Raw genomic sequence first — 22,104 nt, forward strand, 5'->3', positions numbered from 1 at the left:
GGCCGGGGCAGCCCCCGGGCAGGAGGAGGAGAGGGAGGAGGAGGAGAGGGAGGAGGCGGGCGGGAGCCAGCGGCCCCCCGGGCGGGCGCGTGCGGGACCGCGGCGGCCGTGGAGGCGGCGCCATCGGCGGGCAGGGGGCGGAACGGCGGAGCCTGCGCAGCTGCCGGCGCCCTTTAAGCCGCGCCGCCCGCCCGCCCGCCCCGGTGTCTGTGCAGCCTGGGAGCCGCGCGGGCAGGAGTCGCTGCCGGGGACGCGCCTTCCTCTTCCTCCTCATCTTTCCCCCCTTCTCAGGCACCGCCGCCCCTTTCCTCCCCGCTCGCTCTCCGCATCCCCACTCCTCCTCCTCCTCCCGCCGCCGCCAGCCCTGCGATGCCCCGCTATGAACTGGCTTTGATCCTGAAAGCCATGCAACGGGTGAGTGAGGGAGGGGAGGCGGGCGGGAGGGAGGGAGCCAGCGGCGCCCGGCGGCCCCCCGGCACCTTACAGCCTCCCGGGGGCTCCTCGCGTCCCCCCCCCCCCGTCTCCCTGCCCCGGCCCCTTCCCCCGGGGCGCCCCCCCGGCCCTCCTCCTCCTCCTCCTCCCCCCCCGTATTTTGAAGCGGAGTTGCGCAGCGTGCCACAGCCTCCCGCGTGCGCCTCTGTCTGCCCTCTCCCCCCCTTTTTTACCTCTTTATTTTTGTCTTATTTCCCCCCCAAATGAGTTGGTAGCCGTGCACCTAGCAGCATAGCCCACGCAGGTCTCAAGCCCGAGCACCAGGGTCTTACTCCCTTATATCGCCCTCCGTACCCCTCCCCAGCCCCGTTGACCCTCGCCCACCCCTCAGCCTCCCCCGTGGGGTGCCGTGGGGTGTCTGGCTGACAGCCTCCCCAGCGGGCCTGACCTCGCCTCAGCGGAGGCAACACTGCGGGCATCCCCTTGGTGCGGGCAGGAGGCTGCCAGCCCTGCGCCCCTCCGGCCCTCGGAAGCCTCCAGACACCATTTTTTAATATATCTTTTTTATTATTATTATTTTTTTTTAGCGTAGTTAGTTTATTTAACGTGCTTATTTTCCGTTGGTGACACCAGTTGAGCTCTGCTGATAGGGCTGGCCGTATCGCCCCTCCGAAGGGCTGCTGGCCGCCGCTGCCTTCGGTGGCGCGGCGATAAGCCGGGGCGCGAGGGAGCGGGGTGACGCGATGCTCTTCCTCGGGCAGGAGCTGGGCCAAGGGTGTGCGTGTGGACCTGAGCGTGAATATTAATAAAATGGAAGCATCTCCGTCTAGGTAGGACCCTCTTTTTTTTTTTTGGAAAACAATAGCTGGTGCTGGTCCTTCGCCAGTCCTTCTGCAGCCTTTTGTTTATCTGCCACCTTCCCGCTTAATATGCGGTGCTGGTGTGGGGATGTAGCAGCACTTCTGCTAGCCTGCAGCCCTTCTGATCTCACCCGATGTGAACATGCTTGCTCCTGCGTTTAACCTTTGTTTACATGAACACCTCTATCCGCAGTAGCATATCAGGAAGCTAAATAGCATTGCTCAGTTTCTCCCGTAGTTACGGGGGCACGTCTTCATGCTTTACATGTGCTGCATATACTAGTACATTTCCATTCATTTTACATGTAGCATCCACATGTCAGGGTTGGCTTTTTTTTTTTTTTTTTAACTTGGCTTAACTGCAGAAGCTGTAGTAGACTTCTCAGGTGAGTCCCCTAGTGGAGAAATACGGCAACTGGAGCAAATCTGGTGGCATCGCTGCACCACCTCATGGAGCAGCGTTCAGCCTGGCAAAACGCACTTCTCTTGGTGGGCATGTGTCACAGGGTGACTTCCATCCCCGTCCCCCCAGTCCACGTGTAAGCCGTAGGTAAAGTGATGAGATGCTTTCTGTATACACGCTGCTCATGTGGGAGGTGCACTGTGCTGTGCAGACCCTATAAATGCAGAACAGGGCAGAAGGTGTAGCAAATCTGACATACTGAGACACCAATAAACTGACTGCTCTGAAAGAATGCCACTGAGTGATATGCTGGTGAAAAGCATCTTTGATTCCAAGTGTTTGAGCACTGAGATGCAGGGATAAGCTTTTAGTTGTAAAATGCTTCTAAAGAGCCATTGATGCACTCAGGATTTAACATCTGCAACCTTTTTCTCTTTGACTCTCTAGTACACTCTTTCCTAGTAGTAGATGTATCTTAATGTGTCCTTTGTGGCAGTGGTAATACACTAAGTTTTTCTTCAGGAATACTGCTGTTTCTAACCTACCTTTGGCATAGTTCTAAAGTCTAGGGAGTTAATCTCTCTGTTTTTTTTTTTTTTTTTTAAGTATCTTACTACTGTTGCCTTTCTTGAGTAATGAAAACACTTGAGGAAAATTTCTGTACTGGTTATATTCTGCGCAGTGTTGCTGCATCCTGACAAATGATCCTAATGATCCTATAACAACGCACAAATTGAAGCATAATGCTAATTTTAATTAGTCAAAACCTGCATTCAGTCTGAAATTACAGTGCCTACATACTTCTTTCCTATAGAAGCTGGAGCTACCCTATGCAGTCCTGAATAAATTACATTGCTTCTTAACGCTAGTGCTCTCCGATACCACGACCCCAGGCAGATGTTCACCATACTAGCGTGTCGGTCCCTCTGTGCTGTGGCTGCATGCTCTAATACCTCCTTCAGTCTGAGACTGGAGCGAGTGCTGGCTCTTTGCTTGGTGTCTGCGGTATTCCTCCTCATCTGACAGCTCCCCTGCCCTGCAGAAAAAATAAGCCCCTGCAGCCTGTCTTTCTTACGCTTTTAGCACTGTTGTTAACTCCTGCGGGCACCCCAGCAGCTTGAGCGCAAACCTTTGCAGAGCTACAGTCTGGTAGGCTTTCACAGCTCTTTCTTGGGAGGCAAACATCGTGATTCTACGGGGTTTCCCCCGCCCACAATTGTTTTTAATAGTTGCCTTGGCATTTTCGTAGATCTAGGCAGAATAAACTCCCCCCCAAATCATTTTTGTTGCTTTAAACTCCCTTGCTCCCTAGTACTACCTGTGTCTGAGGCGGGTTCAAGTCATTCTTCTCTTGCACGTGGCTTCTGCTGGGACTGCCGGAGTCTGTTGTGCAGCAGCAAGGCTCCTCCGTATCCAGCTAGCCTCGGTGTTGTTGCAGAGCCCTCTGCTAGGAGGGCCCCATCATGACTCCACAGTCCTACCTGATGCTCGTGTTTCCATTTCTTGGCAGATTTCCTCAGTCTCTTCAGCTTTCCTTTTGTTGTCTTAAAAAAAGCAGTACCCAAAAGCCTGGGGGGCAAGGGGAAAAACTTAGACTTTTCAAACTTTATCACTGGTAGCCTGCATATACTCATATCAAAAGATGACGACTTTATTCTGAAGTCAAAGCTGAGCAACCATTCTCTGCCCTGTTTTGTAGGTAGTGTATGATCAGGTACTTTTACTACAAGTCTCATTTGTAGATTGCTCGTGCACAGAGTTCTCAGTCAGTAAAGACCCTGGTCTGACTCTCAAGAAAAAACTAAATAATAGAAATCCCTAAAAGTGCCCCCAAAATAAATAACTTAAAACGTGCAAAGCCCTACAGCATTTCTTTGTGGCTTCACTGTCTTTGAGAAGCAGCTGCAGTGGGAGATCTGGATTGTATTGCTGTGTGTTTGAGTACGAGGAGATGCTTTTGGAAAAAGAAGGATGTGAAGCCAGTGAAGTGAAATAAGTGTAACTTATGGTGGAAATAAGGAATTCTGCCTATGTCTGTGGCTTTTTACACTCAAAATGCCAGTGACAAATAGCATGATGAGCTTGGAGAGGTTGATGGCAGGCTTGTTACTGGTTATCAGCAGCACACAGGCGTGTGTAAAGACACACTGCCAACCTTCTAGAGCCGAAGTCAACACTGCAGTTGCGGGGAGGGTAGAGATACGAAGTGAGGACATAGCTGTTCATGTTCCAAACTTCACTCTCCGTAGCCAGAGATGATTTTCTAATTATTTCTAACTTTCTCCCAGGAGAGCAGCTTTCAGCGGGGGGGTTCTGGCAGGACAGGGCCGCCAGCAGGAAGGGGCAGTGACCTGATAGCAAATTTGCAGGAGCTCTCCCTTTGGGGAACGGGTTGTTTTCCAGGCAGGCTTCCTCTTGCTGCCCTCCTGATCCAGCCAAAACTCCCTTGGGAGCCTGGGGAAGGAAGGGAAAGGGAAGGAAGAGCTGGAAATGGCTTCCTCGTGCTCTGCTGCTGTTGAGCAGCCTGACAGGTGGGCGGCAATGCAAGGAACCTTGCTCCGAGCCTCGGCCACCAGGGACCACGGGGCAGAGTGGACAGGGACCCCCTCACTGCTCTCATTGCTGCTCAGCTCTTGGAGTTTGGGTGCCTGTCCTTGGCCAGACAGCACTGCAACTGCAGCTGAAGTGTCTGGGCAGTTTGAAGACTCTCCTTATAGAAGAGTATACTCACTGAAAGTGAGAAAGTGTGTTGAGATTTCACAGGCATTGTGGTCTTCACCCGCAGCAAAGGACAAATCCACAGTACATACCTCAGTCTGATCACCTTGTTTCAGCAAAGCCCTGGGCTTGGGGACCCTTCATGCCCCTCTGTAACATGATGGTGAATCCAGCTCTCAGTCTGGCTAGCGGGTTCACACAGTGTGGCTGGTGTTCAGCACCTGTTTGTTGCCTTCTGAGCAGGTTGCCTCGTTTCAGAAATGCCCTACCTGCCTTGGAGATCATTCAGCTATTTTAAGAAAGCCAAAGTAATGGGCAGTAGTGTTGCTTGACATCTTGACTGTTATGCTTAATTGCTGTGTAGGCAGCTGCAGCCATTGGGCTTTTGATTTCTGCTAGGAGGAAGGTGGGGGAAGCGGAGAGGGCAGTAAGCAGGCTGGTACTGTTTTTATTTTCTTGCCTCTTTGGTGAGCCTACCTGTTCCTGCAGCTGAATTATGAGTGCAGATTTTCCTGCACACTCTTCCTCCCCTTCCTGTGCTTGGCTGGGGAGGATTTGTGTGCTGGGGGAGGTGCTGGAAAGAAGACCAAATAGTTGGAACCAAAAGAAGATTGGAAAGCCACAGGGTCTGCAGTTGACTGTCCTGTAGTGGTCAGCCTTTTGTTTCCTGCCCTTAGCGTTTCTGTCAGAATTGCTGGAGTTGACCTGTTGGGAGAACGATACCCTCTTGGCTGACATTTCCCGTTTTTCTGTCTTAAGACCCAAGAATAGCCTGTCTTTTAAGTTTCTGCCAAGTGTGGGATATGTGCCTGGCTTGGATATGGGGGAGGTAGAGGATTATTCTCTTCTACGACGTAGTTTAAACCTTTTTATAGCCGATAGTTGTTAGCAAGATGAATTTGGCAAAGTTGTCCAAAGCGAGTACTAAGCTGATGGCAGGAATAAAATAGCCAAAAGCCTCTTGGTTTAGACAGGCTTCTTCAGCGACTGAACGTGTGTACTGGGATGCCCCGGCTAACTCTGCACCTCTTGTTCCCTAAGCTTTCAAGCCATGAGCCTGAGTGTTGAGGTAGGATGGTGGGCAGGACCTTGTGCCTGTGCTGGGACAGACAGACTTTGGTGGGATTTGGCTAGCTGCTCTTCAGCAGGCAGAAACGGCGGCTTAAACTTTAAGAGTTCCTCTCTTTGCCCCTGCTACCTATTCAGCACTGTGCTGTTTCCTCTTGGCTGTGCATCTCTTCGTTTGCTCACTGTGTGTATGGATTTACGTACACTTAGTGCATATGATCAGGGAGGTGCTTGTAAAATGAACGAAGGAGAACCTGGTGTGTTGATAAAACCATGTCATTGCGCTTTTTTGTTGTAAAAACCCTCAAAAGTGACTCTTTTAAAGATGTCCATTATATCAGTTTGACTTACCTGCTAAACTAACTCGAGTCTGAATGTATGTATACACTTACTTTCTTATCTGTAACGATGAGAGTTCTTGCTGCCTTACAAATTCTTTCAGGAGCTGATTTCTCAGAGTCCCTTGTTCCAGAGCCGTAATGCCGGCGGTTTCCACCGGAAACTTGCTTCAGGGGTTGTTGTCTATTGATCAAGTCACTTGTCTTGTTTTTGTCAGACTCCAACCAGAGCAGGTTGTCAATTTTTTTGATCCACAGCTGCTCAGAGCTCCTCTGCTACAAATCTCTGGTAGTGTAAATGTTGATTATGTGCAAACGGTTGTCTGATAGTGCTGCCTGTATCAGCGTCTGTGCTGTTTAACTGAGAGCATAAAGAAGCACCAGGTTATTCCCTTCAAAGCTGCCTACCTGCCGGACCAGCAGGGCTGTCTCTGGTGTGCATCCTGCAGACGAGGCAAGAATGAGGTGAAAGGGGGATTCAACGAGGGGGAGGACAGATGGGTGAAATATACCTCGTCATGAAGAAGTGGGACAGGAAAAAATGAGAAGTAAAAATTCAGAAAGCAGAGCAAGGTTTTTGCAAGCTAAGGACCTGTGCTGTGGGAACACCAGTTCAAATACTGGCGCTGGAAATGAGAGACTATGGAAATGCATTGCTCCTGGTGCGGAGACGGAACAGAAACAAGCATGGGGCAGCAGATGGTGCAGAGTGTCATGAACTCTGGAAATTTGAATGGGAGGAACTACACAAGAACTGATGTTCTGCTATTTCTTGCCTTTTTTTTTTTTAATAAATTTGTCCTGGTTTGTCCTCTTGCAAGCCGGGCTTTGTGCTTCAGTTACACAAACGTTTAAGGAATAATAAGTAAAAGCAGAGGTATATGCAGAGCATGGATGGAGGAAGGGGAATGTTTTAAATGATGCTCTTGTGTTGAGATTGTCTTAAAAGAAATTCACTGTAGGTAATTACAAAGAATAGTACTAGTTGTTCTTTAATGCCTCATTTTGGTGTCTTGAAATGCCTTAGAAGGATCAGAAATCTAGCAAGACCATCAGCAGACTAGGAAGCTTGGTGGAAGGCCCCTAACTTGAATGCTAGGATATATGCCCATGAAACTTCAGTTTCACCTATCAATTAAACTTGTGATGCTTCATGTTGTTGGAAAGATGGTGGGCAACCATAAATGTGATAGGAATATGGCAAAGTCCTGAGTAAGCTTAATGAGTGTGTGTTTCTTTTTAGTCTGGGAAACTCTAGGAAGAGTCAGCTTCCTCTTCTGCCCAGTTGCATGGTGACTCTCACTTCCAGTGCTCCCTTCTCTTTCTTCAAGTAGATTCTGAAGTCCCTACTCTCCTAGTCTAAATCCTCTTCAAATGGGGTGAACCAAGACATTTTTCTATTTGAGTTATGTCAGGTACTTCCGTTCCTGGTGAGTGCTGGTAACCACCAACTGGATTGCATCTTTGTGCCTTGCAGCTGAAGAAAGTTATCTTGAGTAGTGGTAGAGAGAAACATTTGCATTCTGATGGTGTGCTTTTTATAGGATGGTAGCATCTGTCCTATGCCCCTTATTATGTGGTCCCAAGTCCTCTGTGGAAGTCAAATACTCGCATCTATTCTGTTGGTTTTGGTCTTAATCAATAACTACTTCATTAAACTAATTTATCCACAGATAAGTAGTGCTCGCCAGTGAAAATGTTGGCACTGCTGAATGTCGATAGGCCACCACAAGAAGGAGTTTGAGTTTTCAGGCTCTGTGTTCCTCCACAGCTGCCAACATAGTATATCAGCTGACATCTTTACAAACTTACCTGGCATGGCAAATTCTGCGTGGTGCCAGAACCTTCTCCCTTTTGCCGTTTCCTGGAGGAGGCACCCTTCCCACCCCAGTAAAAATGGCTTGCGTTCCCTGTTTGCCCTACTGTGCTCTTTACCTAGTTACTGTTGACCATGTGCATTCTCTGTACCCTCCTTCCTCTTTTGCTTCCAGTTCCTGTGTAGGAGGAAGAAGGTCATGTGTCTATCCGGAGTTGCAAAGGAAAGCGTGGTTTTCTTGCTGAGGGAAGGAGCTGCCTGCTCATAGTGACAACCCATCTGTGGGCATCTGAGCCTCGTGTCCATCTGCTGGAGTTTTGGTGAAGGCATGAACGATTCTGCTAATTTGCCAGAGAAGCATGGTCCAGTCCCTCAGCGGTGCTGAGCAGCTGTACTTTCTACTCTCTTCAGGAACTGATTGATAATATCTGTCACCTGTGTAAACATCAACCAGTTCTTTGATGCGATAAGCAGAAGAGGAAGTCCCTACCTACGTGTTTTCATTAAACTAGTAGTCAGTTTAACGTAAGCTGATGGACTAGTCTTCTTTAAGACATGAGTTAGCAGACTACAGTATGCTTAGGTAGGCATGGAGCAGATGGTCTTTCTTTCTGGTAGCCCTCTGTTTTAATAAAAAGGAAATTTCTCCTTCCTTTCTTCTTTCCTTGCCTTCCTCCCCCAAGGTGTGTGGAGTTTTGAGAAGAACAGTAGAAACAAATAATATATTACTCCTGGCACAGTGCTGGGGATTTATGAGGAAAGAAGCCATCCAAATGTGAAAGCCACAGGCAGTGGCATGAAGTGGCTTGCTGAGGCACTGCTAGTGATGTAGGTTTCAGAAAATAAACCATCTTCCTCTTGCTTTGTCATTCTTTAGTAGCCTTGTAGCTTCTGCTGTGCTTAGAAGTGCTGCATAAGCACTACAGTAATGCTGCATCCTCTTCTACTCATTTTTTCCCCCTTAATTTGTGACTTGGTGGGGGAACTAAAGTTATATGCTTTGAGGACAGAAGGTTGGGAGAGAATATAATGTGTAAGTATATAATATAAATTTTAAAATAAAAACAACAACTTGATCTACTGTGCTCATGCTGTCAGTCATACTGGCCTTCAGCTTCAGCTGGCCTCACGATACTCCAGTTACAACTTCTGTAAGAGACTGCAGTAGCATTTCATTCCTGACAGGCAAGTGCAGCACACCTCTCTGTAGAAAGATGCATTTCTCTGTTTCTTCTGCTGAACTGTGTGCTGTCAGGTTACTTATTTCTCTCGTGTTTCCTTCAGTCCTTTAGAAAAGAATGTATTATGGAGCAAGCTTCTTTTTCTGATGCTGCTGTAAAATGATGAAGAACAGCATTGGAGTGATTCCTGAGACCCCAGACATAAAAGCACATTGTGTTTGTGGTAACTCCTTTGAGTGGCCGACTAACCTGAACTTTGCTCCTGGAATTAGACTTTTATGGTGGCAGTGATTTACACAGGTGCTACAGAGAGGCACCTGTGTTCTCCAAGGCAGCAGAAGTGTTAATGTAGGCTCTGCAGCCCCAGACTGGAACTATGTGGCAAACAGGCTGAGCCAGGCAGCTGCTGATTTGGGTAACTGTAAGGCAGTACTCCTCCACTCCAGCACGTTGAGTAGAAGTGATGTTGCAGACTTTAACTCATTTATTAGATGCTAGGGGTCCACTGCTGCCTCTGAGTTTGCCTTCTTCCTGTGAGGTACTGTGTCTGTGGGTGTGATCTCGCCTGGCCCGTCTGACCCAGTTCCTCATTTTTTAGGGCAAGTCCTGAAACTCAGTTCCTGGATGTTTAGGGTTGCATTGAGCAGCCCCTGCTTTCTCAAGGGCATGTGCTACATTAAGAATAAGTTGATGCATATCAATTTTCAATGAAGAACATTTTGTTATCCTTTTTTGTATTTTAGAGTTCTGTAATAAACTGTAATAAATGGAATAGAGGCTTTCGGTTTTTTTTTTTTTTTTTTCTTTTTCCTGAGAGGCTGCCTCAGACAACCTTGTGTTTACTATGGAGCACTGAACAGGTAGGAACTTACTTGCGTTTCTGTAGCAGGTAGCCTGCAGTTTGAAAAGGACAGACAACACGCTCGAGGGGTTGAATGTTGTGCAGGCCTGCTCAAGGTGTGAAATCGTGGAGAAATCAGGTGTTGAGCCTGGCAATCTGGGTACGTTCTGCTTATGCAGGTGAGTTGTTCCATGGGTAAAATGCTGCTAGAATGAGTTGCATACCCCTGGTTAAACAGGTGGGAATAGAGAAATGCTATTTCTGAGAAAGACACTCAAAGCTACTCTGTAGTCTATGTACAAAGTTAAGTACATCATTTGCTAACAAGTGAGAGTGGAGGCTACTGTGTGTGATACATGGCCATCTGTATCCTCAAATTAACCCTTACAGCTTTGATCATTAAGACTACCTCTTTAGCTGCCAGCGGAAAGGGAAGTAAACTGGGAAGCTTCCCATCTGTAGAGAAGAGAAATAGACTAAGCACAAACCAAATGGTTGCTTCAGGGCTAGAGCAGCTTGATTCTGGCATATTTAAAGGCCCATCTTATTAGAAAAGCACTGTGGAGAAAGTTTTCCTTTAAAGCAATCATATGAATTTCTCCTAAAAATCCCACCCTCAATCTGCTTCGCATTATCTAGTATCTCTTAAGGGAATTGAGACTCTTCTTTTCTTATAGCATGGACTGCCTGTTGGAGAGACATGAGCATTGTTTCACCAGAGTTGTAGCCTTCTATCTTCACACAAGAGGGAAAAACATTGTTTTGCGTCTTTGATACGATCCAGCCAGAAAACAGCTCTAGGGAAAAAAATCACAGTCCTTGGCAGCAATGCTGTCTTTCTGTCCTTTTTTTTTTCTTTTTTTTTTTTTTTTTTCCTGTCAGTGCCACAGTGTATGCTGCTCTAATAACTTGAGATTAAACTCACATGGGGTGTCTCAAAAGTCCTTCTCAAGACTTGAGGTCATAACTTGCTGAAAGTTCAGAGGGACGAGTCTCATTTTCATAATGAAAAAAAAAAGTTCCAGGGTTATTTTAGAATTAGGTCTAATAAGAAACTGGTACAAGAGGCTACTTTAGTACAGTAATTTAGTGACAGTGCAGCAAATTTGTAGGGGCTACTGAAAATTTTCTACCTTCCTCCTAGAGCAAGCTGAACCCTGCAGATTTCAGATGTTGATTACAAAGGTGATGGTACAAAGCCTCTGTAGACTGCTTGTTTAAAATGCATGATTTGGCTGTACCTTCCAGTGGAAAATACTCCAGAAACCTCACGTATTGTTTATTTTGGTTAGAACTAGCCCGTAGTAGTTTGGCGAGTATCCTAATTGAGAAATGTCACAATTTATTCAAGGGCAGCTGCATCTTCTACTTACGCATTTTTCAGAGGGATTGAATGTGCTTGTAATAGCCATACTGTGAGCTGGGTACCTCTTCTATCAGATGGATGTAGTTTCATGGAACATTTTCATGATTTATATATGTCACAATATAGTATAGTTATGCAAGGTCATTGATTAACCTACAGGGAAAATGCTGGGAAGTGAACTAAAGTTCAAGTCCAACATTTTTTGGTAACAGAGCAGGACAGTAGAAGAAGGAGAGTATAACTTCTTACAATTTCTTTAGCTTGCCCATTATTCTGACTCTGTGTAGTAGTTTTTCTTGTTTTCTACCATGTCTCGGTTATATCTCTCCTTCCACTTCCCTTGAAACGCTTGCATCGTTGGCGTAAATGTTAGAATGTGGTTGCACTTGAAAACTTAAGGAAATGTAGCAAAAGAAGCAACACTATTAAAGTGTTACCTGAAAGTGCTTAAGAGCAGGAATAGTGTGCACCACTTATATCTGATGGCACCATACGATCTGAAGTGTCTAGAATTTTATGTTGGGTTAAACTAAACCGTGGAATAGACCATTTAACTTCTGCTGCAATTGTGGGTGGGGATAAATATGAATTCTTCTATGGAAGAATTTAAAATACATCTGTGGCTTGAGGCTTATGAGCACGATAAATTTAGCACACTACTGTAATCAGTCCATTTTGTGCCATGTCTCTGTAGTCTCTCATTATTGGCTATAGCTCCCACAGAATGAATATCTGTATTCTCATGTGGGTTTGTGGTGGTGGTGGGGAACCCTTATTATCTTGTTCTGATTCTGAGCTACTGCTGAAAAACAGCCAGCTCATACAAGTAACATGATTGTGAATTTCTCCTTAAGGCTGAAGTTGTGGTTTGCTGTAAGCTCTTTTTAAAATACATCTGCCTTAATGAGAAGTGTGCGTTCCTATGTCAGCACCTTTACTGCCATCAGTAAGACATGAAGTAAGGCAGAGGGTGTGTGAATGCATGTTTTTCAACCTTAACTACAGCTTAGTATGGTCTATTTGAGAATGTGTACTGTTTTTATTTAGTTTTAACAAATGAATATACTACAAGGGTGCTGAACAGGAAACTGCCCAAATACTGGTACGTTATCTCGGTGTTTGTATTAATCAGAGATGAATTAAAGGGGAAATGAGAGCTTCAGTGATTCTGCAAGTGAGATGGAAGGGGGAGTATCTAAAACTGATGCTTGTAGGACTTAGAAGGCTGACAGACGTTATGGTCAGAACAGCAGCTGGTGATTTGTATACCTAGCTTTGTCAGTGTGTGGGAAAGAGGAATGGGGTCAGGCCCTGTTCTTAATAAGCTTGAATACCAAGGCTGTGCCTGTTAGGTAATGGGAGCAGAAAAACTTCGTTCAACCCTTTGTAAACCCATTAAATGGTTTTGGATGGGCATAGGTAAATGATATTTTCCAACATGAAAATAGAAGATAGGAACATCCTTTCTCCATGGGAGAGACAGGAATCATAGTGCAGCTCTTTAATCCCCTCTTCCTTTCCCACCTTCTTGGTTATTTGCCAGCAAACCTTTTTATTATTCCCTTCCCTCCACTTTGAGTGCTGCAGTCCTGGTAGTTTGAGTTCCTATGTTCACTGACGTGCCTTGGTGGAATGAGGTATGACTGGGGGGTTCAGGAATAGAACAGCAGGGTGTGCTTGGCTTCCAAACTTTTTGCCCCTGAGGTTAATGGGATCCTCTTCATGCTTGGGTGCAAAGGGGTGTTGCTGGGAACACCACTTCCTGGTATCCGAGCAACTGGAAGCTGCCAAAATCCATCTGGTTCTTCCTCCTGGTGCCTAGAGTGCTCCCAGAGGATCCCAAAACCATGCAGGTGCAGGTATCAAAAGGCATGTGGAAGGCAGAAATACCCTAAAGCTGGATGTCAGGCACAGTTTTGCTTTTGTCATCTTGCTGAATGGGACTTTCTTCACTCTGTGTGTGTGGTATGCATGAAGAGCTTTCAGAATAAAATGTAACCCTGTTGTGATAATCTGTACCCCAGACAGGTGCAAACTTGCTTGAATCCTGCAGAATAACCTCGATTCTCCAGGGGATTTTAAGTGTATGTTGTTTTTTGACAGCATTATGTCCTCACTTTGATACTAGTTCTAGCAGCCAGCTGGTGTTTCCAGTGCATGCATTGACATCAGGATCTATCAGGATTTGTGGGGAGAAGTGCTAGAGAAATGCAGGAAATGATGAGCCAGGTTAAAGTTCCTTTGTGTTTTTCTCTTTCCTAAGATTGTCTGCAAGGAGAAGGCATTTTTAGTGGCTTGAGAAATAGACTTGAGAGACTGTAAAGTAACGAAATAATAAAAATGCATTTGTTTCTTGCCTTGTTCTGGGGAATTTGGGTCATTTCATAGTCTGGAATTGCCGCGCCTCTTAACGTACTTGTTAAAGTTGACTTATAAAAGGAATTCTTAGTTTTACAAGTATTTAATTTATGTGTATTATGGATTGCATAAATGCAGCAGGGAATATAAGGGGGAAAATCTGTGGTGTTCAGTGATTGTTTTGCTAGACTTCAAATTTTTTCTCATTACTTCATGAAATTCTTCTCTAATTCAATCTTTGTCTTTTGTCTTTGCTGCCTTGCAGGGTTGGTACAGTAGGCCTCACTAAACTTAGCTGCAACTAAGAATTTCTCCTACATCAACTGAGTTAAGGCTGATGCTCTTGTGGAATGTGGATTAAAAGTGCGTGCTAAGTTCCAAATTTCCATTTGAGAAGCGGAGAAAGTAAATGTACCACAACCACCAGCATCAGGACAGCAAACCAAGGGACAAAGAATTTGATCCGCAGTGTTGATATATGTTAACTGGTTCACGTGTTGCTTAAGAGACGTTTGCTGGGGGGCGAGAAGTGGACGTCAGCTGTGCGAAGTCATTTTGTTTACAAAAATGAGGGCTTCTTTGGAAACAGCAGACATTGCCATTGTGGCTCTGTACTTCGTGCTTGTAATGTGCATAGGTTTTTTTGCCATGTGGAAATACAATCGAAGCACCGTAAGTGGCTACTTCTTGGCAGGGCGTTCTATGACCTGGGTAGCTATCGGTGCATCTTTGTTTGTGAGCAATATTGGAAGTGAACATTTCATTGGGCTCGCAGGATCTGGAGCGGCGAGTGGATTTGCAGTAGGTGCATGGGAATTCAACGCCTTAATGCTTTTGCAGCTTTTAGGATGGGTCTTCGTCCCCGTCTACATCCGGTCAGGAGTGTACACCATGCCTGAATACTTGTCCAAGCGTTTTGGAGGGCATAGAATTCAGATCTATTTTGCAGCGTTGTCTCTAATTCTTTATATCTTCACCAAACTTTCAGTTGACTTGTATTCAGGGGCACTTTTTATTCAAGAATCGCTAGGTTGGAACCTCTATTTGTCAGTAATCCTCCTTATTGGAATGACTGCGCTGTTGACTGTGACTGGAGGTCTTGTGGCTGTCATCTACACAGACACCCTTCAAGCTCTGCTTATGATTATCGGTGCCCTCACACTTATGATCATAAGTATTCTGGAGGTTGGTGGGTTTGAAGAAGTTAAAAGAAGGTACATGTTAGCATCACCAAATATTACGTCTATCTTGTTAACCTACAACATTTCCACTACTGATTCCTGCAATGTGGACCCAAAGCCTGATGCTCTTAAAATGTTGCGCGAGCCAACAGATGAAGATATTCCCTGGCCTGGATTTCTGTTGGGACAGACCCCAGCTTCTGTCTGGTACTGGTGTGCTGACCAAGTCATAGTTCAGAGAGTTTTAGCTGCAAAAAACATTGCTCATGCCAAAGGATCCACTCTGATGGCAGGCTTCTTAAAGTTGCTGCCGATGTTTATTATAGTTGTCCCAGGGATGATTTCACGAATACTGTTTGCAGATGATATCGCCTGCATTAATCCAGAACACTGCTTTCAAGTCTGCGGGAGCAGAGCTGGATGCTCTAACATTGCCTACCCACGGTTGGTGATGAAACTTGTACCAGTTGGTCTGCGGGGACTGATGATGGCTGTGATGATTGCTGCACTGATGAGTGACTTGGACTCTATATTCAACAGTGCTAGCACCATATTCACGCTTGATGTCTACAAACTCATTCGGAAGAGCGCGACGTCTAGAGAACTGATGATTGTAGGAAGAGTCTTTGTGGCGTTCATGGTAGTTATAAGCATTGCCTGGGTCCCGATAATCGTAGAAATGCAAGGCGGTCAGATGTACCTTTATATTCAAGAGGTAGCAGACTATCTGACCCCACCAGTGGCTGCTCTGTTTCTTATGGGTATATTTTGGAAGCGTTGCAATGAACAGGGGGCGTTCTATGGTGGAATGGCTGGGTTTGTCCTCGGCGCGATACGGTTGGTACTGGCGTTTATCTATCGTGCTCCGGAGTGTAACCAGCCGGATACTAGGCCAAGCTTTATCAAAAACATCCATTACATGTATGTCGCTACAGCTCTGTTCTGGATCACTGGGATTGTGACCTTTATAGTGAGCCTGCTTACGCCTCCGCCTACAAAGGAACAGGTTCGGACAACCACTTTCTGGGCTGTGAGAAACAGGAATGTAAAAGAGAATACTGCAAAGGGGGAGCTGTACAAAGTGCAAGAAAAGAACATCTTGAGGTGCAATGAAAACGCTAATCATATCATTCCAAATGGCAAATCTGAAGAAAACATTAAAAATATTAAGCCTGAGGATATCAATCTTCTGGTCACTTGCAGAGATGACAGCAACCCAGTGATTTCTGTAAGTCACTCTGAAGTTGAGACACCAGTTGATTGCTATTCGAACGGACAAGCAGCTTTGATGGGTGAGAAAAAGCACGAGGAAGAAACTGATGATAGAGAGAGACATTTGAAATTCATAGATTGGTTCTGTGGCTTTAAAAGTAAAAACATGAACAAGAGAGCTGTTCGGGAGATCGAGGAAGAGACTGTTTGTTTACAAATGCTGGAAGAGACTCCAAAAGTTAAGCTATTACTAAATACTGGACTGGTCTGTGTCTGTTCGCTTGGAATATTCATGTTTGTCTATTTCTCTTTGTGAGTGAACAGTGAACTTTTAAGGGTATGGCTAAACATACAGAAGTTGATACAGGTCTCTGGAATTTTTTTTTTTTTCCAAATAACATAACCGCAACCCAGGCATTGTTTACGCTATAATTGTAAAATCAACTCAACTTTAGCCTATTTAGAGACCATTTGAGACATGTTGTCCTATCTCTGCTGAAGGCAGAATGTGTTGTGTGGTGTCTTTTCCTTTTCCCCGTTGTCTTTTTTCTTCTCTTTTCCCTATTTGCAGTATTAACCTTTTCTTTTTCCACGAATACATGTATAAATATACCAAAGGCAGGCAGGTGGCTGTGTTTGAAGTCAGGCAGCCCTAGAGTTCAGTCAACATGAAGGTGAAGATAACAAGTAATCATTTACCTATGTGTAAAATCTGAAACGATTAAAGCTGTGTTGAAAGATTTTTAAATGTAAGGCTGTGATACACATTATTGTATAGTTGTTCTTTGTAACGTAACTGTGTTACCTTGGCCAACTTAATACATATGAATTTTGCTCACAGCTTCTAGTTATTTCAGTTTCTCAGTTCTCTTCTGGCAACAACAGGATGATATTTTTCTCATCTTGTAGTATTTAAAATGTGATACCTGTCAATAGCTTTCTGTCATTTTTCCCTGTAAGAAAATGTTTGTCTTTTTTTTTTTAATTTACTGTTAATTCCATTACTGAAAAATTAGTATATTTAAAAACAACACCCTGGAGATAACAAACTGTCAATGGGAGGAGGGAAGGAATTATCTTTATTGGACATCTGTAGTATGTTGAAAGATTATATATTCAACCTTGTCTGTCCCCAAACCTTCAGCCTTGTATTGTCATTGACCTAATTCGGGTTAGCCTCTTTGTGGAGAAAAACCTACACGTAGGTTCTACCACAAGGGAGAAAGAGAAATGGGAGGCTTGCATGTCTTCAGTTTGGTAAACATGCCAAAAAATAACTCTTCTTCTGTGATGTATGTCTAAAAGAAAATATTCCACAGCCCTACCACTGCTGAGTCTGTAAGGACAAAAAGAAGTGGGAAGGGAGGAGGAGGCTGGGGGAAGAGGTGTAAGGGGTCCTTATTTTCCAGAGTCCTTTTACCTAATGCCTTCCCCCACTTCTCCTTTCGCTCCCAGACCTTTTTTGAGGAATGAGTCACAAGGGATTCTGTGTCAGGAGATGAGGAGTGACTGCAGTAGTAATCTGTGCTGGCATTTGAGGACTCCTCAAAAACAAACAAACAAACAAACAAAAAACCAACAACCCAAAAACCTGAACCTTTTCCTGGGCAGTCTCAGGTGGCTAGTAGGTGTTGAGGCAGCAAGGGTCTCTCCTCCCAGAGGACAGTGACGAAGTCCTCCAGTTCTGTGGGGTACATGTGCTGGCGAGTCGAGGGGGTCCAGCAGACCAAAAGGCAGCAGAGTGAGGGTTTCGTACACTGCCCCCTCAGTAAAACAGGAGGACCTGTTCCTAACCTGGGTGCTTTTGCCCTTACTGGAAACCAGCAGCAGTCAGCTTGGTAGCCATTGCTTAGCCAGGCTGCGGCCTGGTTATGTGCTTAGTTGCAGACTGGACAAAGTCAGGGGCTGGTGTCAGGCCCTGGGGCCTGCTGACAGAGCGTGGCCGTACACCTATTACCCCACAAAACTGCCTCCAAAATTAATTCCTGCAGCTGTCTTTGCTCCTGAGCTTGTCTGGGGAATTGTATGGGAGAGCAGTAACTGGCCAGGCCAAAAACAGCCCAAGGCATTGTGCCGACTGTGTAACGGTATAGATTCAAGAGTCCAGAAACATCTCCTTGGCAGTCTAATTTAATAATGTAAACTTTAGAAGAAGTTCTGTAGAGATGAAATTTGAGTTAATCTTGCCATTGACTGCTGGAGAAAGTTTGTTTTCCATTACAGTGGTCCTGTAAGCTGCAGGCTGTGTAAATAGCTTATAGGAGTATGATGTATATAATGCACGTTTTCAGGTAAACTGATCAGTGTCCAGTTTCGTGGGAGATTTTTTGTTTTGAAATCAGTTGAATCCAATTAGTTCTAAGCCTTTAATTAGAGGATGAGATGTCTGACTTCTGTCTTCTTTTAGTTGTTGCCACTGGAAAGTAGAGTAACTGGAAATAAGGTAATAAGTGTCAGGGCTGCGTTGGAATATATGGAGAAGAGGAGAGTTACCGTACCTGAGTCTTGATGTTAATACCAGTGTGACAAGACGTGTTTTCTTAGTTTGTGTGGCTGCCTTCATTCAGAAAAAAAATTAAAATTCTTTTTAATAGTACTAGGTAAAGTCCTAGTATTTGAAGTATGTTAATGGAATCTCAGTTCATTATTGGGGGGAACTGGGAAGGATGATATATGTAAAGTAAGATATAAAACATAATTGTTTCTGTGCAGGATAAAGTAGTCTAGGATGAAACTTTACTGATCATAGTGGAGTGAAAGATGAATTTGGAGGGTAAGGATAAGCCTCAGATCAGCAGTATCTCCTTGAAAAGCCTAGGATCCAGAATGTCAGATTTGACACAGGGAAAGAGGTTCACATGCCAGGCACTGTCCCTTACTAACTCGGCATGTCTTTCCATCAGCGGCTGGTACTTGGGTTTTCCAGACCAGTCCTCTTGGCTCTAGTACTAACAAATGCATTACCACCTAACCTGTGAAGTCAGGTTAGCTCAGGGACCCTGTTGCTTCATCCTTGCTTATTTTTCCAGGGTGCCTTATGTGGTTATGAAGCTGAAGGCATAGCTTTTATTGCCACCTGAATAGCGGCTTGCTTATAATGTCTTTTCCCTGGTTGTTTTTCCTCATTTCTTCCCCCAGGCCATTTGCTGTTTAAACAGAACTCTGTTTAAATAGTTAATGCATAGGATGCATGTACCCTGGGCAGTATAACTACAATCAGATCCATGATGAAATTGATTCTTTGACCATCATATGGAGTCACAATCCTTCCCAAATGTACAGTGCAACATTTGACTGTTGAATCTGAGATACTCTGTATTCAAGTTAATATATTCTTTCTTTTGCTAAACTAACAAGTTGCTGAATTAATCACAGTGATAATTGGCAGGCAGTCAGAATCTCTAAGAAGTAATACTTTGCATCCCCCCACCTTTCAAACTGTTATTGTGAAGAAGCTTTTAAGCAAATTGTTTCTCCAGTGTTTTTTCTCTTATTTGAAAACGTTTCTATGCTACTCTCTGCCTAACATCAGCTTCTTCAACTGTGTTCTGTTTGTAAGTCTTAGAGGTCGTAAAACTTTCTAATATTCTTTGCTGTATGTAACCACTTAATGAAAACCCTTTACCCAAAAAATAAATTAAAAAAATAATTAAAAAGGCTTCAAGCAAACTGTTGGTGAGCAAATACCTCACCTTGAGTTACAGACTACAGCGTAAGAAGCTGCTTGAGGGTTTTTTTTATAGCGTAAACATGCCTTTGCTAATTTTCTGGTCATGATCTTCCTAAAACCCCGGTTAATATGTTTTGGTTCGAGCACCAACTTTTCAGTCTGGTAAAACCACATAGTGTCTCCCATAATGGACAATCGGTTCCATAAATTTTAATGACTGGCCTCCTCCGAGGTGAGACTGGCTAGCTGCGCAGGGGTAGAGCCAGGAGGACACTAGGCTTCTGTCTCTGCCGCGAGGGGTTTATTTATTGCCTTGAACTTAGAATGACAGTCTTGAAAAAGTTGTTTTGGAATGACACCTTTTTTGTTGTTATTCCCCTTAACTTATTTTTCTGTTAAGATATTTGAATCTTCTCCCAGAAATTTGTTAGAAGCCTTTTATTTAAATAAGAAAAAAAAAAGTCAAAAAAAGAAGGCTTCTTGAGCACTTAATAGTACATTCTGGGAGACTGTTCTTATTTAATTTTTTTAAATGAATGATTTGAAGCTATTTTCTGCCAAAGGTTTTTTTTAACTGTTGTTTTGTTTTTGTTTTTCCTGTTAGCTTTTGCTAATACCTGAAAGGAAATGGTGAGAGTTTTGTAAGAAACTAAAATGGCCTACAGTATACCCTTTGTGTATTTTTTTACTTCTCCAAATCTGTGTTTCCCTTTTCACCCTTATCCCAGAAGGGCCAGCATGAGACTTCTGATGCAAGTCATGAAAGTACTGTAATTGAGTAGTGGAAAGCATTTCCCACAAGGTTACAGTGAAGTGGGCAGAGCCATCAAAGGATCTCTGCATGAACACTTAAAGCAGAAGATGCTTACAACTTTAAAACATACAGCTTTATTTTTTTATATATATATTTTTTTTAAATCCTAAGATAAAGGAGGTGTTGGGAGATGCTCCCTTTCAGAGAACAGGATTCGTGGAAGAAGTTGGAGTTTATAAGCTCCAACTCTTTTGAGGAAATCTTTGGATTTAGCATGTATAGCAAAGCAAAAATACTCATCTGTTAATTTGGTATTCTGTATGTTCTGTGCCCTTAAATGTAATTGTTTTGAAAATAAAACTAACCTTGTTACGTGATGTTAAAAAGCAAACTCGTGTGCAATGTTTTAAATTTTTTTTAAGAAAATGTTTGTATATAATTAAATGGTTTAATGTGCTTTAATTGGCCTAAGGTAAAGAGTAGTCCTAGAATGTAAACATATATAATTAGGATTTCTGATTTCACTGTGAGATCTCTGAACTCTCTCTCTCTTGTTTTGCAAAGTGGTTTGTTTTGTTTACAAAACACTTCCTATGATTTCTTTTATGGTGTTGGTTCAAAGGCATTTGCTTCACTTCTGTTCTAATATTGAATTCATGGTATAGTGACATCTGGTGACACTTAGCATTATCAGTTTCACTGTGTAAAGTCAGACACTTTGAGCAAAAATGGTAATGATATGACAATTCTCTGTGTCTATGAATACACGTTTTTAAATGAGGTGGTTATAAAAATAGTTGCTGTGCAAAATGTTAGTAGTCTTCTTCAAGAAGAAAGCAAATTTTCTAATATCACTAGAGCAGTCTCTTCATTCATCTTATTTTTGAAGCACAGTGTCAAAGTGATGCTGCTTTACCTTGTATCTCTGATATGTTTTTTTAAATATCTGTGAAGTATTTTTTTGTTGCTGTTGTATTTTTCTGCAGATTTTATATAAAATACCAGTTAATGAACTGCCTTTTTTTTAAACTATTCAACTAAAATACATTTCAGACCAAAACCAAATGATATCATATAGCATTTGAAACCTGCCTTTTTTCCTTGTCCCTTTTTTTTTGTTTGTTTTGTTTTGTTTTGAAATAAGCCAAATGGGCATGTAGATAAGATCGCTATAATGGATCCAGGTCTCTCTTTTGGTAAAGTGTTATTTAAAGGTCTATTAAGATCTTATAAGACAATATACTGAAAAAATTATTGTAGTAGGAATATAGTTTTAGAAGTGTTAATGAGATTAATACAGCTTAATTATACTTGTAAGTTGCTACTGTCCATAATGACAAGCTTTTTGTCATAGAAACGATGTATGATAAATTAATTTTGGTCTAGTGTATAGAATTATCATATTGCTATAAATCTTTGAAGTAAATCTGATGCAAATTTTCATAGTTAGCATTGCTGGCCCTGTGTATACTGTTCTTTGTATACTGTATGCATATTATTTTGCCTACTGCATTAGTCTTCAAACTAAAACTCTTGTTAGAGAGTATTTGGATACTTCAGACTGTGTTTCTTGCAGTTTACATTCCTTTACCATGGCATTTTGTCCTGTCTAAAAGTATTGTATGGAAATGTTTAAAACTTCTGTACAAAGTTTCAATAAAAATAGAGGAAAAACCAGAATAGATACTTGTGAAGCTATTTTGGAGAACCTGTACATAATTGTGTCTCACAGATTCTTGCCTGTGATAAGCCTTCCATCCCTAGGTAAGAATACCTCCCCTGCTGCTGAAAGGCAAAACCCTTGAAGCAGGGCATGGGCATTTGGTTGGAGGAGTAAAACAAAGAGAACAACCACAACAAAACCCAAGTCCTTTAAAACTTCAGCAAGAACTTAAGGATCCAAAAT

General features: G+C 43.5%; 1 protein-coding gene across 2 annotated transcripts; it reads left to right on the forward strand.

Annotated features, from left to right (window-relative positions):
* Positions 1 to 334: 334 nt before the first annotated feature.
* On the forward strand, positions 335 to 16,622 carry SLC5A3 (solute carrier family 5 member 3). Of its 2 annotated transcripts, XM_035315704.1 has the most exons (3): positions 335 to 414; positions 9,703 to 9,836; positions 13,647 to 16,622. In XM_035315704.1, the coding sequence occupies exon 3, from the start codon at positions 13,949 to 13,951 to the stop codon at positions 16,088 to 16,090; it is 2,142 nt and encodes a 713-aa protein (XP_035171595.1). In that variant the 5' UTR covers positions 335 to 414; positions 9,703 to 9,836; positions 13,647 to 13,948; the 3' UTR covers positions 16,091 to 16,622. The 2 variants fall into 2 exon arrangements, with proteins under 2 accessions (XP_035171595.1, XP_035171594.1); XM_035315703.1 differs by lacking the exon at positions 9,703 to 9,836.
* The last annotated feature ends 5,482 nt before the right edge of the window (positions 16,623 to 22,104 follow it).

Source organism: Oxyura jamaicensis, chromosome 1 (assembly GCF_011077185.1).
Source record: "Oxyura jamaicensis isolate SHBP4307 breed ruddy duck chromosome 1, BPBGC_Ojam_1.0, whole genome shotgun sequence".
Classification (NCBI taxonomy): Eukaryota; Metazoa; Chordata; class Aves; order Anseriformes; family Anatidae; genus Oxyura; species Oxyura jamaicensis.

Excerpts from the sequence above, each read along its gene's own strand:
- SLC5A3 (XM_035315704.1), top strand. The coding sequence starts at position 13,949 with ATGAGGGCTTCTTTGGAAACAGCAGACATTGCCATTGTGGCTCTGTAC.